This window comes from Planococcus citri, chromosome 1 (genome assembly GCF_950023065.1).
Source record: "Planococcus citri chromosome 1, ihPlaCitr1.1, whole genome shotgun sequence".
Taxonomy (NCBI): Eukaryota; Metazoa; Arthropoda; class Insecta; order Hemiptera; family Pseudococcidae; genus Planococcus; species Planococcus citri.
The window spans coordinates 14,301,283-14,315,938 of record NC_088677.1 but is presented as its reverse complement, the minus strand read 5'-3'; the positions used below and the strand labels follow the sequence as shown (position 1 = coordinate 14,315,938).

Below are 14,656 nucleotides of genomic sequence, written 5' to 3'. Positions count from 1 at the left end.
CATTTTAAATTTTACACAATTTTTGAATAGGTCCAAAATCATATCATTTTTGCAAGTCATGCAATCCCTGGAAAAGTGAAAAAAATTCAAAACAGGATTTTTCACTTTCAACTGAATATAATAAAGTATAATCAAATACTACACTAAAAAATTTTACATTTTTTTTAGATTTTTAATGTAAATTTTAAAATTTGAGACCCCGCAGTCGAAGAGTAACGGTTCAAGTTCGGGATCAACAATTTTTCCAACAGTTTTTTGAGGTCCCTGCCACTTTTTGTAAAATGGAAAGTGAAATGAATTAAACCCAGCCTCCTATGGTACTGTGCAATTATAAAAATCCATAATAGGTAAGTATGTTTTTTCTGCATTTAATTATTTTTCAACAACATTTTCTCAGATTTTTAAATAATAAGTTCAACTTTTCTATTCATCGTGAAAAGAGTAAGAGGAAACCTACATACCTACAAAAATTTTATTTTTTCTTGTAGATATCATCCAAAATGGAATGAAATTATAAACTGAGAAGGTGAAAAAAAATTGACCACACGGAAAAAAAAGTATGGCTAATTTTTACTATTTCAGCATAGTAAGCGGATCCCATTCAAAAATATAGTGATTTTTACTATGAGGATTAGTAAATTTTACTATGAGAGTAATAATTTTTTCCTGTAAAAATCACTATATCTTTGAATGGGATCCAGTTACTATGCTGAAATTTGTAATTTTTATTTAAAATTTTTTCCGTGCAAGATCACCAAAAAATTGCTGAAATTTCAGAAAAATTATTAGCAAAACCTAGCAAAAATTGCTTAAAATTTTGTAGAAACTTGTTAAAATATGCCATTTAAAGAATTGGACACAACAAAACAATGATAAAAAATCTCAAAATTAGAGTAAAATTTGGCAAAAAAAAATCGATCGTACAAAGTAAGCTTCGTTTAATGGTTTGAAACAATTTATTAATATTGAACACATCTCAAGTATTGTTAGATAATTATAAAAGGTAGTACATATGTACATATAATATCTACATTTTAAAAAAAACTTTAATTAGGTACTTAGGTACCCATTTCTAAGATGTATTCTAGACGGAAAATAAAAGTGATCCCTAACACCTACGGACCAGAAATTAACTTATACACAAGTTCATAAGCGATGCAAGGTGAAAAGTAAGTTATTATTTTTTTCTTTTTAATGGTTGTTACGTTTAAGAAATTTCATCTTGATTCGAAAAATAATCAACGATTTTTTTCACTGTTTTTTGTAGGTGGATATGATTGTGGTTGATTCGGGTAATAAAGCGAAATCGAAAAATGAATTTATTTGTACCTAATTTATTCACCTCGATGAAAGGTAGTGGTTTATATAGATAGTAAAAAATAGTTGAAAATAGTTGAAAATTTTTCAAAAATACATGGCTGTTCATTTCAGTCAACTTTGCGACCTTGTAATTTTTGTTAAATAATCAATGTGGTTCATCAGACAAAAAATCTAAATGGATAAAAAATCGTCTTATTATCTGTTTCTAATAAAAATGTTCAAAATAAATGAATTTTCAAATATTTTTCGTTGAAATAGAATTTATTCGATGCATTTCACCTTCGAAAAAACATCAAATAATTTCACGAATCAAACGATTCGAAATTAAGGAATCGAACGATATCGATCCAGTCCCGATAACGGCCGGAAATAATTGGCCACCATGAAAAATATCTATTCAGCACACAATAATTGCACAAAATAAATCAAATCGTATCAAAGATATTTCTACGGTGCAAGGGGATGAAAAATTTCACAAATAAATAATGATGATGGTCATATTGTTTGAATCAATAGGTACCTATACCTACATAATTAATATTTAAAGTGAAATTTCAAAACAAAAAAAAAGACTTCGTATAAGGACTTGGATAAAACCTTTCTAAACAACATCCAAAAATCAAAAAAATTCGAGCATTTTGTTTCTTCGTATGCGTATAGTTTCTTCGATACGATTCAATGTTTTTACCTATTTATATACCAACTAAAGTATAATACAGTCTTAAAAAAATGTTAAAAATTCATAATAACAAACTAAACATTATCAATCAACTCAAAAAAATATAGATTTTCATTTTAGGTAAGTATAATTATTCAAAATTTTCAAAACACTTCGAATAATTTGCAAAAGAAATGTCTCAAGAAATTATAAACTGCTCCAAATTAAAAAAAAATTGCAAACTGAAAAATTAAAATTGAAAATGTTGAAAGATCGTAAAGAAGTGACAACAAGTTGAAAATCAACTTCTGGCAGGGATGAAACTTGAAGGAGGCTGGGACACCTCCTCAATCTCGACTCAACTGCTGGAAAATTTTCAGTTGCAAGAATATCCAAAAATGAAAAAATTGAATTGTGACGAGAAAATGGTTCTTTACATGCCTATTCTAAAGTAAGTACACCCTTAAAAATTCGCATCTAATGAAATATTTAGTCGCAAGAGCCCTCGGTTGAGTCGATCATTTTACATTCCAGTTGGGAATGGAAATGTATTTTGTACTATATGATTACTGTACTTATAAACTGAACTGATTACCAACGAAATCGAAGAAAAATAAAAAAGAGCACCGTATAAACATTGATCAAACTTCGTGCTCCATTCTGTATTCATGAACTTTATTAGGCTTGATGGGTTCATTTCGTTCTATGATCCATTTCTTTAAACCGAAATATACGAGCGAATTTCCACCAATTATTCCGATGCTTGTCAGAATAACACAGATCCAACCAGGTATCTCGAAACCACCTGTCATTTTAATGAATTAAATCGGATAATTGAAAGATAGGTACCAAAATAGGTACATATTCAAATTATTCAAGCACCAAACTTACGATAATACGTCTTCGTAATAGTTTTCCGACCCCTTAGGATCTTCCTTCTTGCGTCCACTTCCGTTAGGAATGACGAAATCACTATATTTACACATTTTTAATTCGTTATTAATACATTATTAACTTCTAGTTAATAAAAAACCGTAAAGATTTTTAATTGTAAGTGTATTCACAAAACTCACCTACTAAAAACATCGCCAAAATGAAAAGTTTTCTAGTAAACGACATATTAGATATTATGAATGAAAATTATCCGGATTTAAATAAAACGCACGATTATTCGACCCACTTCGAGTACAAACTATAAACGTATTCGAAATCGAATCAGGAAACAGCATAACAGGTGTGGTGAAATGATAAAATAAAGTAAACATACTTTAGAAAGGTGATGTCATCTTAGGGTACCCACTTTTTTAGTAGGAGTACATCTACTATCTATCTACCTATTCGTCGTTTGTCATTATCTATTCGAAATATTGTAAGTATCGAAAATATGTTATCGGAATGATGAAGCCATTCGCGTAATGAAAGTTGGATATTTCATTAACAAAGGAGTAGGTAATCGAGTGATGCTTTTTTTTTTTTTACTAAGGTTACAGATCTAAATCAGAGGAAAGCACGATATAAGAATTTAAGAAGCACGATGAAAACCTTATGAAATTCAAGTAAGTGAGTAAGTACTTTTTTTCTAATCGAAATTGTTTTAAAATGAATTATTTTTTTCAGAAAAATTTGGGTTAGGTAAAAAAAAACTATAATAAATTGATTCGCAATAATTTTCGTTTCATTTAAAAATTTATTTCATTTTAGCAGGTAGAAGCTCATGTTTTGAACTCGAATCATTCATCACGTCATCGCAAGTAATTACTGGCTGTGTTTACGACCGCTTCAAAACGGCGAGACATTTTTCCACAGTGATTAGTATCTTGCGGTAATAAATAACTGACTACGAATTTTAAAAAGTGATAAAATTCGTAATGTCGATATTATTAAAATTCGTAAATGATAAATTTTAAAACATCAAAAAAATCAATAAAATTAGTAGTAGTAGAAGAGGATACCCGACGTAGGTACGGTTTAATTTTCAGTTAGATATTTATATTGTGATTGTAATGCAACGTTGTTAACTTTTAATGATGCGTCACATTTTCGAGTCGCTAATAAACATTTTGAGGTGAAAATCTACTTATAATGCGAGAAATAATTACGATACAAGTTGGACAATGCGGAAACCGTGTAGGTCAAGAGGTAAGTTTCCAGGTGTGACAAAGCACCACCGATCACTATTCTATTTATACGAGTACGAAATCTCTATTTACGTACTACGAGTAGTTGTTTTAGATGTTGAGGGATCTCTGGATCTGTTATTTTTATAGATAATTTTAAGAAATAGATGATGGATTGGATGGTACGTAGATTCCAGTTGAAAATACCATCGTTTCGTAGTTGGAAATGAAATCCTACCATATCGACGTAAAATGATTCGATCTGATAAGACTCGCGAATATTTTTCTGGATCCAATTTCGAATTGATTAGGTTCAATCAGTTCAGAAATCTAAGAGTGGAATATTATACGAGTAGATTAGATATAATCAGATCCAAGTATACCTTGGATCCAATTCCAATTCGTTCTACTAGGTCTTATCAGATCAATGTTTGGTTTGGATAAGATCGGTTCAGACCTAATCAGTAGAGACCTTTGAAGGAGGAGGGGTGGGGAAGGTTCAGACAGAAGAATTTAGGCGAAAAGGTGGAAATTTTTGAGGAAATAGGGAGAGTTGAGAAAAGTTGAGAGGAAATTGTGTAAGCAGGGAAAATCAAAAATCATGAGTTTTTATTTTTTGGATTGAAAATTTTCAATAGTTTTCACCCATCGCTTCGCTCGACCCAGTTCTTTTTTCTTTTCCTTTCTCCGACCAAAGTTGAGGAGTAAAAAATTGACTTCTCATTAAAAATAATGTTGTTTTACTTGAAATTTTCCAAAAACAAAATGTCTCTTCAATGCATTCCGGTCAAAACTGCTAACATTTTCCGATTTCTGTTAAAATATCAAAAATGTCGTATTTTTCGTCCAAAAATTTGAAATCAATAATTTTCAATATTTGCCAGAATTGTTTTTTTTTTTTTTGGAAAATATAAAAATTATGAACTGACAAAAATGTACATAAACGTAGGACTGGGAATTTTTAAGAGCTTTTGCCCTCGTCTTGCTCGAGGTCCATTCTTGTTTTCAAAAATATGTACCGTAGGTAATTTCCTAAAAAGTGGAAATTCTAAATCCATGAAAACCAATTTTTTGTATCATAGGTAATTCATCAAAAATTCAAGAATGTTGTTTTGCGTTTCGAATACTAAATTTTTCACTGCTTTTGCCCTCACTTCGCTCGAGTTGAATCATTTTTTCCTTTTCTTCACTCTGACCAAAATAGAAAGTTTGAAAAATTGACTTCTCACATCAAAAATGATATTTGTTTCACTTTCGAAAAATTATCAATTTTTAAAAGCTTTTGTCATCGCTTCGCTCGGGTTTTTAATCTCATTTTTAAAAATATTATAGTTTTTTTAAAACTATTCTTGAAATTTTTAAATGTCGAAGCTATAAAAATCAAATTTTTGCGTCAGTTATTTTACTTTTCGAATCAAGTACCAATTTATTTTTTCAAAGCTTTTGCTCTCGCTTTGTTAAGAAACAAAAAGTAACAAAAATGTAAAATTATTAACTTCAGAATTTTGCAGAAGCGTAGCCAGAGCATATCTTATGAGAGGGGAGGGGAGTTTGGTGTTTTGAAAAAAGTCGAATTTTTTCATTTTTTTTTTTTTTTTAATACACCCACAAATCCACATGTTGTAGGTTTAAAAACAACATCATATTATTGTTGATCTCTCGAATCGATTCGTTCGTTGCAGTTTCAGCAGATCTTTGTATCCTATTTACAGTTCTGAAAAAATGCATAAAAAAGGTTCAAAATAAAATTCAACATTTTTCAACTTTGATTATTCACTATATCTTTGTAACTTTCTCGGTCGATTTAAGCAAAATTTCTCAAAATTTGTTCTCGAAAATTCAAATTTGAAGTTTTTTCCTCAGCCAAAGGGTGGGGAGCGTTTCAAGCCCCCCTTGTTACGCTTCTGGAAATTCAAGTAACCAAATCAATACTTACAGAGTTGGTAAAAGTGCAAAATAACGAAACAGGGTACGAAATTTATTCATTCTAAAATACGTGAGTTTCAAAAATCAAGAAATTTTGGCATTGAAACTATTGAAACTTCTTACTTAAAAGGTAACGAAAAATGTTTTTTTTTTCGATCTCATAAATTGTAAGTAAATTTTTTGACGATTTTCAGAAGCTTTCGCCCTCTCTTTGCTCGGGAAAAATTGGAGATATTTTATTCTCTTTTTAAATTCGATTATCGATTTTCAAAGACCAAAAAGCTAAAAAAAAATGACTACGAAAAAAATTGTGAATTGTGAATTTTGGATTTCCAACCTTGCAAAAGAGCAATTCAATTTTTTTGGTGAACATAAAAGCATCGTTTTCGGTTTTTGAACAGTTGAAATGACTTACTTATTCAACATTTCTGTTTCAAACTCTTCCTTCCAAAATCTGTCCCGACGAACCACATCTGCTGATTGGCATGAAAACTACTGGAAGAGGAGGGGGGTCGGGGTTCGGAATAAAAAATTGAGAAAATCTGGCTAAAAAAGTTCTGAAAATTCCGGTCTCTCGCTCGGGAAAAATCAAAAATATATTTTCATTTTGAATTTGATTTTCAAAGGGATCCCACACTATTTTGTTTCAAACTCTCTCTTACAAAATCCGTTTAAATCACATCTGGCTAATTAGCATGAAAACTACTGCAGTCGGGGGGGGGGGGGGTCGGAATAAAAAGTTGAGAAAATCTGGCTTAAAAAGTTGGAAAAATTTCAGTCTCTCATTCGGGCAAAATTGAAAATATTTTATTCTCTTCATAAATTTGATTTTCGAAGGCCAAAAGACTAAAAAAAAAACATGAAAAAAGTTGTGAATTTTTGATTTTTGATTTCAGATTTCAGTACCAACCTTGCAAAGAACAACTCAATTTTTTGGCGAGAATAAAAGCATCGTTTTTGAACATTTAAAATTATTGAACATTTTTTGTTTCAAACTCTCTCTTCCAAAATCTGTTCAAATCACATCTGGCTAATTGACATGAAAAATACTGGAGAGAGGGGAAGGAAGAGGGGGGGGTCGGACTAAAAAATTGGGAAAATTTCAGTCTCTCACTCGGGCAACATTAAAATTATTTTATTTTCTTTTTGAATTTTATTTTCAAAGGCCAAAAGGCTAAAAAAAACTTGAATAAATTGTGAAGTTTTGATTTTTGATTTCAGTAGGTACCAACCTTGCAAAGAACAACTCAGTTTTTTTTGGCGAGAATAAAAGTATCGTTTTTGAACACAACACTATTTTATTTCCAACTCTATCTTCCGAAATCTGCTTAAATCACATCTAGCTAATTAGCACAAAAAGTACTGCAGTTGGGAAGGGGGGAATAATAAAAAGTTGCGAAAATCTGGCTTAAAAAAGTTGGGAAAATTTCAGTCTCTCGCTCGGGAAAAATCAAAAATATTTTATTCTCTTTTTTAATTTGATTTTCAAAGGCCAAAAGACTTTTAAAAAACATGAAAAAAATTTATTTTAGTACCAACCTTACAAAGAACAATTCAATTTTTTGGCGAGTATAAAAGCATCGTTTTTGAAAATTACCTTTTTTTGTTTCCAACCCTTCCTTCCAAAATCTGTTCCGATGAGCTACATCTGGCTAATTGACATGACAACTACTGGTGTTGGGGGGGGGGGGGTTGGAAAATCTAGCTAAAAAGTTGAGAAAATTTCAGTCTCTTGCTCGGGCAAAATATCAAAAAAATTGTTTTTTGTTTTGAATTCGATTTTCAAAGACCAAAAGGCTAAAAAAACTATGAAAAAATTGTGAATTTTGGATTTTGGATTTCAGTAGGTACCTAACCTATCACCCTTGCAATAGAACAATTAAAATGTTTTGGCTAATTGACATGAGAACCACTGGAAGAGGAGAGGGACGGGTTTGGAATAAAAATTTGGGAAAATCTGGCGAAAAAAGTTGAGAAATTTTCAGTCTCTGCCCCCCTCCCCCTCCTCTCCTCTCCCCAAGGCATTTGACTTCATCACCTTCTGCTGATGAGATCCGATACTTTTCCTCCTCAACTTGATATGTACATTAATTGATTCAATTATTTTCGTAAATTAATTAACTCAAGTTAATCCATATCATTTCATATTGGTCTGTTTACAGTTTTGGGAAGTTGTATCTGATGAACATGGAATAAGCCGAGAAGGCGAATATTACGAATTATTTCCACCACAAGTGAAACGAATTTCAGTTTATTATAATGAAACACAAGGTACCTCTATACCTTTACCTACATTCAAGTGCAACGAGTTCTTTGTACCTTTATCACCACGCAACACTTGTAATTTATTCCAATTCTCCAATAATTCTGATAAAAATTAAAATTCGCAGAAGGAAAATGGTTTCCAAGAGCGGTACTCACAGACTTGGAACCAGGAGTTCTGCATTCCATCCAAGGCGACAATAGCGCTCAGTTATTCAATACGAATAATTTCATAGCAGGAGCGATCGGAGCTGCGAATAATTTCGCCAAAGGTCATTACGTAGGAGGTCCAGAAGTAATCGAATCGTTGATGGAAGTAGTTCGGTAATACGATGCGTTTTTTTGCCAAGTCTACACGAATGGATACTTTATCATGACTTGGTATTTAAATTTCGTAGATCGGAAGTCGAACTATGCGATTCGTTGCAAGGGTTTCAAATCGTGCATTCGCTAGGTGGAGGTACAGGATCTGGGTTTGGGACCTTGATGATGTTCAAGATCAAAGAAGACTATCCGGATTCTATATTGAATAATTATTCTATTATACCTTCGGATAAAGTGAGAAAAATTTAGCCAAAAGAAGTACCTATAGGTAGATGGTAAATAATTGAGTTGGAATTGTTTTTCTTATAGGTATCGGATGTCGTTGTCGAACCTTACAATACTGTGTTATCATTAAGACATTTAACCGAATACTCGGATTCAACATTCTGCGTTGATAACGAAGCTCTATTTAATATTTGTAATCATACCTTAAGGATAACGAAACCTCAATTTAGCGACTTGAATCATCTAGTGTCGATCGCCATGTCTGGTATTACGACCTGTTTTCGTTTCCCAGCCGAGTTAAATACCGATTTACGTAAACTAGCTGTTAATATGGTACCGTATCCTCGACTTCATTATTACATTCCTGGTTTTCTACCCCTTACGACTAAGTTTTGCGCCATTAAGCCTAACGTGCCGGTTAAGGAGTTGACTAGAGGTATTTTAGATCCTGGTAATATGTTGGTAGCGAGCGATCCTCGAGGAGGTAAGTACCTCACAGTGGCGGCTATTTTTCGTGGTCATATGTCCGTAACCGAAGTCGAGCACGAGATGAACAACGTGCAAGAAGAAAACGATCAGTTTTTCGTCGACTGGTTATCGAATAACATGAAGATCGCCGTTTGTAATATACCATCGAGAGGGTTATTCGATTCGGCTACTTTTATTGTAAATACTACTAGCGTTATTGAAATATTTAAGAAAACTTTGGCCAAATATCAGACTATGCAGCAGAGAAAGGCTTTCTTGCATTGGTATCTCGGAGAGGGTATGGATGAAGATGAATTCAGCATGGCTGAAAAATCGCTTATCGATTTGGTGTCCGAGTACGAGCAGCAGAATGCTGTCGAGTGAACGTTGCTGTGTGTGTGGTTTTTTTTCTACCTTGTATAGTATCGACTTAAGTACTGTTATTTTTTATTTACTTGTTAAAATTCTTGTGATTTTGAATCTATTCGACGATTATGAATATCGTGGAAATACATTTTGTTCGTCTTTTATTGGTAAAAAACTAAACTTGATGTTTTGTGATTGAGATGTTCTGATTTTAAAAATCTTGTTTTGTGGAAATTGTGAAATTTGTGTATAAAAATGTTGGTGTAAAAAGTATTTTCGATTTTAGGTATTTGAGTGTTGTGTAAATATGAAGATGTCTCTATCATTGTAATTTTTTATTCGATACGAAAATCTTGAAAACTAAAAAACAATCTAAAAAATGAAATATTGTATTCGATTTTCAAATATTCATCGAAAGAATTGTTTTAAATTGTTAATTAGAGTATGTCGAGTTGATGTTTTTTTAGGTGGTTTGACGAAAAAAAGAAACGTGATTCTAGAACAAATTATATTACGAATTCATTTTTTTAATCGATGTCTATAGATTGGACGATTGATCAATAATTGGATTGATGTGAGTTATAAAATGGTGACTTGGGAATCGCACGGATTTGTAAAAAAAAAATCAAAAAAAATCAATCTTTTAATTTTTCAAAATTTTTGAAAAAAAACTTTTTTGGGAATTTTTGAATTTTGGCCGAAATTTTAACTCATTTTGATGGATTATATAACGTACATTTTTCGAATACCTATCTCAAAAATCAAAAACCAATTTCGGAGTTCGAAATTTTTCAAAAATACTCAAAATACATTTTCATTGAAATTTATTTTGATTTTTCATGGAATTGGAAAATAATTTCGACAGTTTCCAAAACACAAAACATAAAAACAAGCTAATGCTGAAATAAACAAAATTGCTCCAAAAAAGCAGTGGTAAGGACAATTTTTTTGATTTTTTGTTGAAATGTTAACCCATAATACAAACTTCTGAAAAAGGCTTGAAATTTTCACCGATTTTTCTAGCTCAAAATAAGTATTGCAAAACTGCTAAAAAAAATCTTCGATAGAAATTTGTGATTTTTCTCTGAAAATTTACCTAATCTTGACAGGTACTTTTCTCAAAGGTTCCTAGAGTATTTTTTATGGAAATTTTAATCCATTTGGATGGGTTTACAAGGCACATTCTTTGAAAAATCTGACCATTTTTGAGCTCAAAATGTTTTAAAATTTGCTCAAAAAAATCCTCGATAGAATTTTTTGGTTTTCTATCAAAAATGTTGACCCATTTTGATAGATTGCACAACACTTTTTCGAAAATCCAATAAATCATCATCTGATTTTGGACTCAAAATTCTTCAAAAAGGTTTGAAAAAAGTTTTGATGGAAATTTTAAAATTTCCCGAAATTGTAGCCTATTTTGGTAGGTCCCATGGCACTTTTTTCTTAATTAAGTATATCCCAAAAATCATGATTACATTTTGAGGTTCAAAATTGTTTACAAATTCAAATTTCAAATTCAAATTGTATACCTATTTGAGATACATGCGGCAGCAATGCTGCCATTATATCACGTTGAGCATTACATAATTGAAAACTGTAAAAATTTTTGATTACTTATCTACGTATAAGATACAATTTTCAGATTTAAATAAAATAAAAGACATGATTAAAACATAAAAAGATGAAGATTTGAAACTATACATACAGAATCAAAATTCAAGCAATTATTGATCAGAGTAGCCAAGATATTCCTCCAGGGTATAAAAAGCACTATTGATAAGCCATTCTTTGAGATAGTGGTGTTGATATTTTAAAATTTTTTATATCGATATCATATCGATATTTGCCTCGAGATATCGATACATATCGATATATATCGATATTTTTCAATGCTGGATTTTCTATACTTTATTACCTTAAAAATTAACTAACTCAGTTCGAAGTTTCGTCGTAATACAATCTATTATAGAGATTTCAAGAAAAAACCAAATTATAGAGCATAAAACATAAATAATTTTCAAAAATCTCATGTGCTCACTCAAAATTTTGAAAAATTTCCGTTCAAAAGTTCAATTTATGTGTGTTTTGAGCATTGACCTCGAAATAATTTGAGAATATCGATATGGAAATTTATATCGATATGATATCGATATGACTTTATATCGATTAATCGATATCTATTTCGATTAATCAACACCACTACTTTGAGAGCAATTTTAAATTTTTTTGCAGTTGGCTGGTTTTTAACACTCCCTGGAATCCGATTGTATACTTTTGCTGCAGATGATACAGCACTACACTGGAGAAGTTTTGTACGGTGGTGGGGAGTTCTAAGGTTACCTAGTGATCTTGTGCTGTATGGATGGGTAATTTTTGGAAAGGTTATAACCTTAGTATAAACCATGAGAGATATGTCCAAAATATATTGTGATATTGTAGTGAGGATTTTATTATCAACAAAGATGGGCCTGCATGTTTGTCTTAGAGGTATTTTATAAATTGTTCTTATCGCACGTTTTTGTAGTGTGAGAATTTGCTTGACATATGATGCATTACCTCCCCAAAAAACCACCCCATAGGCCAATGTAGAGTGGAATAGTCCAAAATATGCAAGTCTGAGAGTTTTTTGATTTGTAATTTGTCTTAGCTGAAAGAGTAGAAAGTTTATAGATGACAAACGACAGGTTAATTTTACATTTTTTTAAAAGTTTATTTCAGAAAAAATTTAACCCATTTTGATAGATTGAGTGACACTTTTTCGAAAATCCAATAAGTCATGATCTGGTTGTAAACTCAAAATTCTTCGAAACTTCTCAAAAAAAAATTAATTTTAATTTTTGATTTTCTACCGGAATTTTGACTCATCTTATTGGGTTACATGATAACATTTTGGAACATTTCAATAATCATGGCTCGATTTTTGGGCTCAAAATTTTTCAAAAATGCTCAAAATGCATTTTTGTTGAAATATTTGATTTTTGATAGAATTTGAAATAATTTTGACAGTTTCCAAAACGAAAAATCCACCAAATTTAGAGTTTAAATTTTTCAAAATTGCTCCAAAAAAGCAGTGACAGAATTTTTTGATTTTCTGTTGAAATTTTAACTCATTTTGAAAGGGTGCACAACGAATTGCTCGAAAAGCCCAAAAATTCTCACTGATTTGGAACTCAAAATAATTAGAAAACTGCTAAAAAAATCGTTGATTGAAATTTCTGATTTTTCCCGAAATTTCAACTCATCATTGATAGGTATTTTCCTCAAAGTTCCCTAAAATGGTGACCTCATTTTGTCTTGAAAGCTCCAAAACTGCTCAAAAGTATTCTTCATATATAAGTTTTTGATTTTCGGCTGAAATTTTAACCCATTTTGATAAGTATGCATGACAATTTTTCGAAAATCCAATAAATCATGATCTGATTTTGAACTCAAAATTCTTCAGAAATGTACAAAAAAAAAGTTTTGGTAAAAAATGTTCAATTTTTCGAAATTTCAACGTAAGTATTTTAGTAGGTTGCATGACACTTTTTTGAAAATCCAATAAATCTTTGATCTGATTTTGGACTCAGAATTCGTCAAAACTTCTCAAAAAGATTTCAATTGTAAGTAATTTTTGATTTTTTGACAAAATTTTAACTCATTCTGATGGGTTACGTGACACCTTTTTCAGACATGCCAAATATCATAATCACGTTTTGAGGCTTCAAATTGTTCAAAAATGCTCAAAATGCATTTTGATTGAAATACTTACATATTTTAATTTTTTACCAAATTTAAACCTGATTTTGAAAGTTTCCAAATGAAAAAATCAACCAAATCTAAAGCTGAAATTTTTCAATACTGTCCAAAAAAAGTAGTGATAGAACTTTTTGCTGAAATTTTTACCTATTTTTATGGGCTACGAGGCACATTTTTTGAAAAATCTGACCACTTTTGAGCTCAAAGTGTTTCAAAACTGATCAAAAAAATTTCGATAGTAATTTTCGTTTTTCTTTTGAAATTTTAACCCATTTTGATACGTCGCATGACACTTTTTCGAAAATCCAATAAATCATGATCTAATATTCTGGACTCAAAATTCGTCAAAAATTTTCAAAAAAAGTTTTGAAGAAAATTTTTGAATATGTCGAAAGTTTAACCTATTTTGGTATATTAAATGACACCTTTTTCGAACATCTCAAAAATAATGATCAGATTTTGAGACTCAAAATTTTTCAAAAAACCTAAAAATTCATTTTCGTGGAAGTGTTTTTTAATTTTTCGCAAAATATTAACCCAATTTGATTGGTCGCAAAACACCTTTTCGAATATCCCAAAAATTGTGATCAGATTTTGAGGCTCAAAATAGTTCAAAAATCCTCAAAATACATTTTCGTTAAAGTTTTTCAGTTTTTTGAAAAATTTTAACTCATTTTTATTGGTTGCAATGACACTCTCTTTCGAAAATTCCAAAAATCGTGACCCATTTCGGGCTCAAAATTCTTCCAAAATGCACAAGAAACATTTTCACCGAAATATTCGAATTTCTTGCGAAAATTCGACGTATTTTGATAGGTCACATGGCTACTTTAACTTAATTCTGTGACAGTTCTTTTTTACTCGAAAGGGGGGGGGGGTTAGCGAAACTTCAAAATTGAACTGTGTTCTATTGTGCGAGCCATTTTTCGCGAATTTTGGCTCAATAGACGTGGGAGAAGCTCCTTTTATGCTATGGATATTAATTTTTTCCCCAAATAAGGGTTTTTCTGACTTCTTGGACCCATAGAAAAACAACTGAATTTTTGGCCCGCAAAAAGGTTAGCCAAATTCAATTTCTAGAATAATATCATCTTTCGTTAGTTGAACCGTAGACTATACCTACTTACTGGGGAAATTGAAGGATGGTGTAAAATAAACTTCAGTACCATAAATTATAAAAAATCAACAGACTTACAGTAATTTGTACAAATTAAAATTAATTGTCAAAAGTAATGAAAAATAAAAACGAAAA

General features: G+C 31.0%; 1 protein-coding gene across 1 annotated transcript in view; it reads left to right on the top strand.

Annotated features, from left to right (window-relative positions):
* Positions 1 to 9,785, top strand: part of LOC135850023 (tubulin beta chain-like) — a 51,259-nt gene extending 41,474 nt beyond the window's left edge. The window contains exons 3-6 of the mRNA XM_065370712.1: positions 8,184 to 8,292; positions 8,412 to 8,607; positions 8,682 to 8,841; positions 8,917 to 9,785. Of these exons, the coding sequence (XP_065226784.1) occupies positions 8,184 to 8,292; positions 8,412 to 8,607; positions 8,682 to 8,841; positions 8,917 to 9,684 (1,233 nt within the window). The 3' untranslated portion in view covers positions 9,685 to 9,785. The remainder of the gene's footprint in view (positions 1 to 8,183; positions 8,293 to 8,411; positions 8,608 to 8,681; positions 8,842 to 8,916) is intronic.
* The last annotated feature ends 4,871 nt before the right edge of the window (positions 9,786 to 14,656 follow it).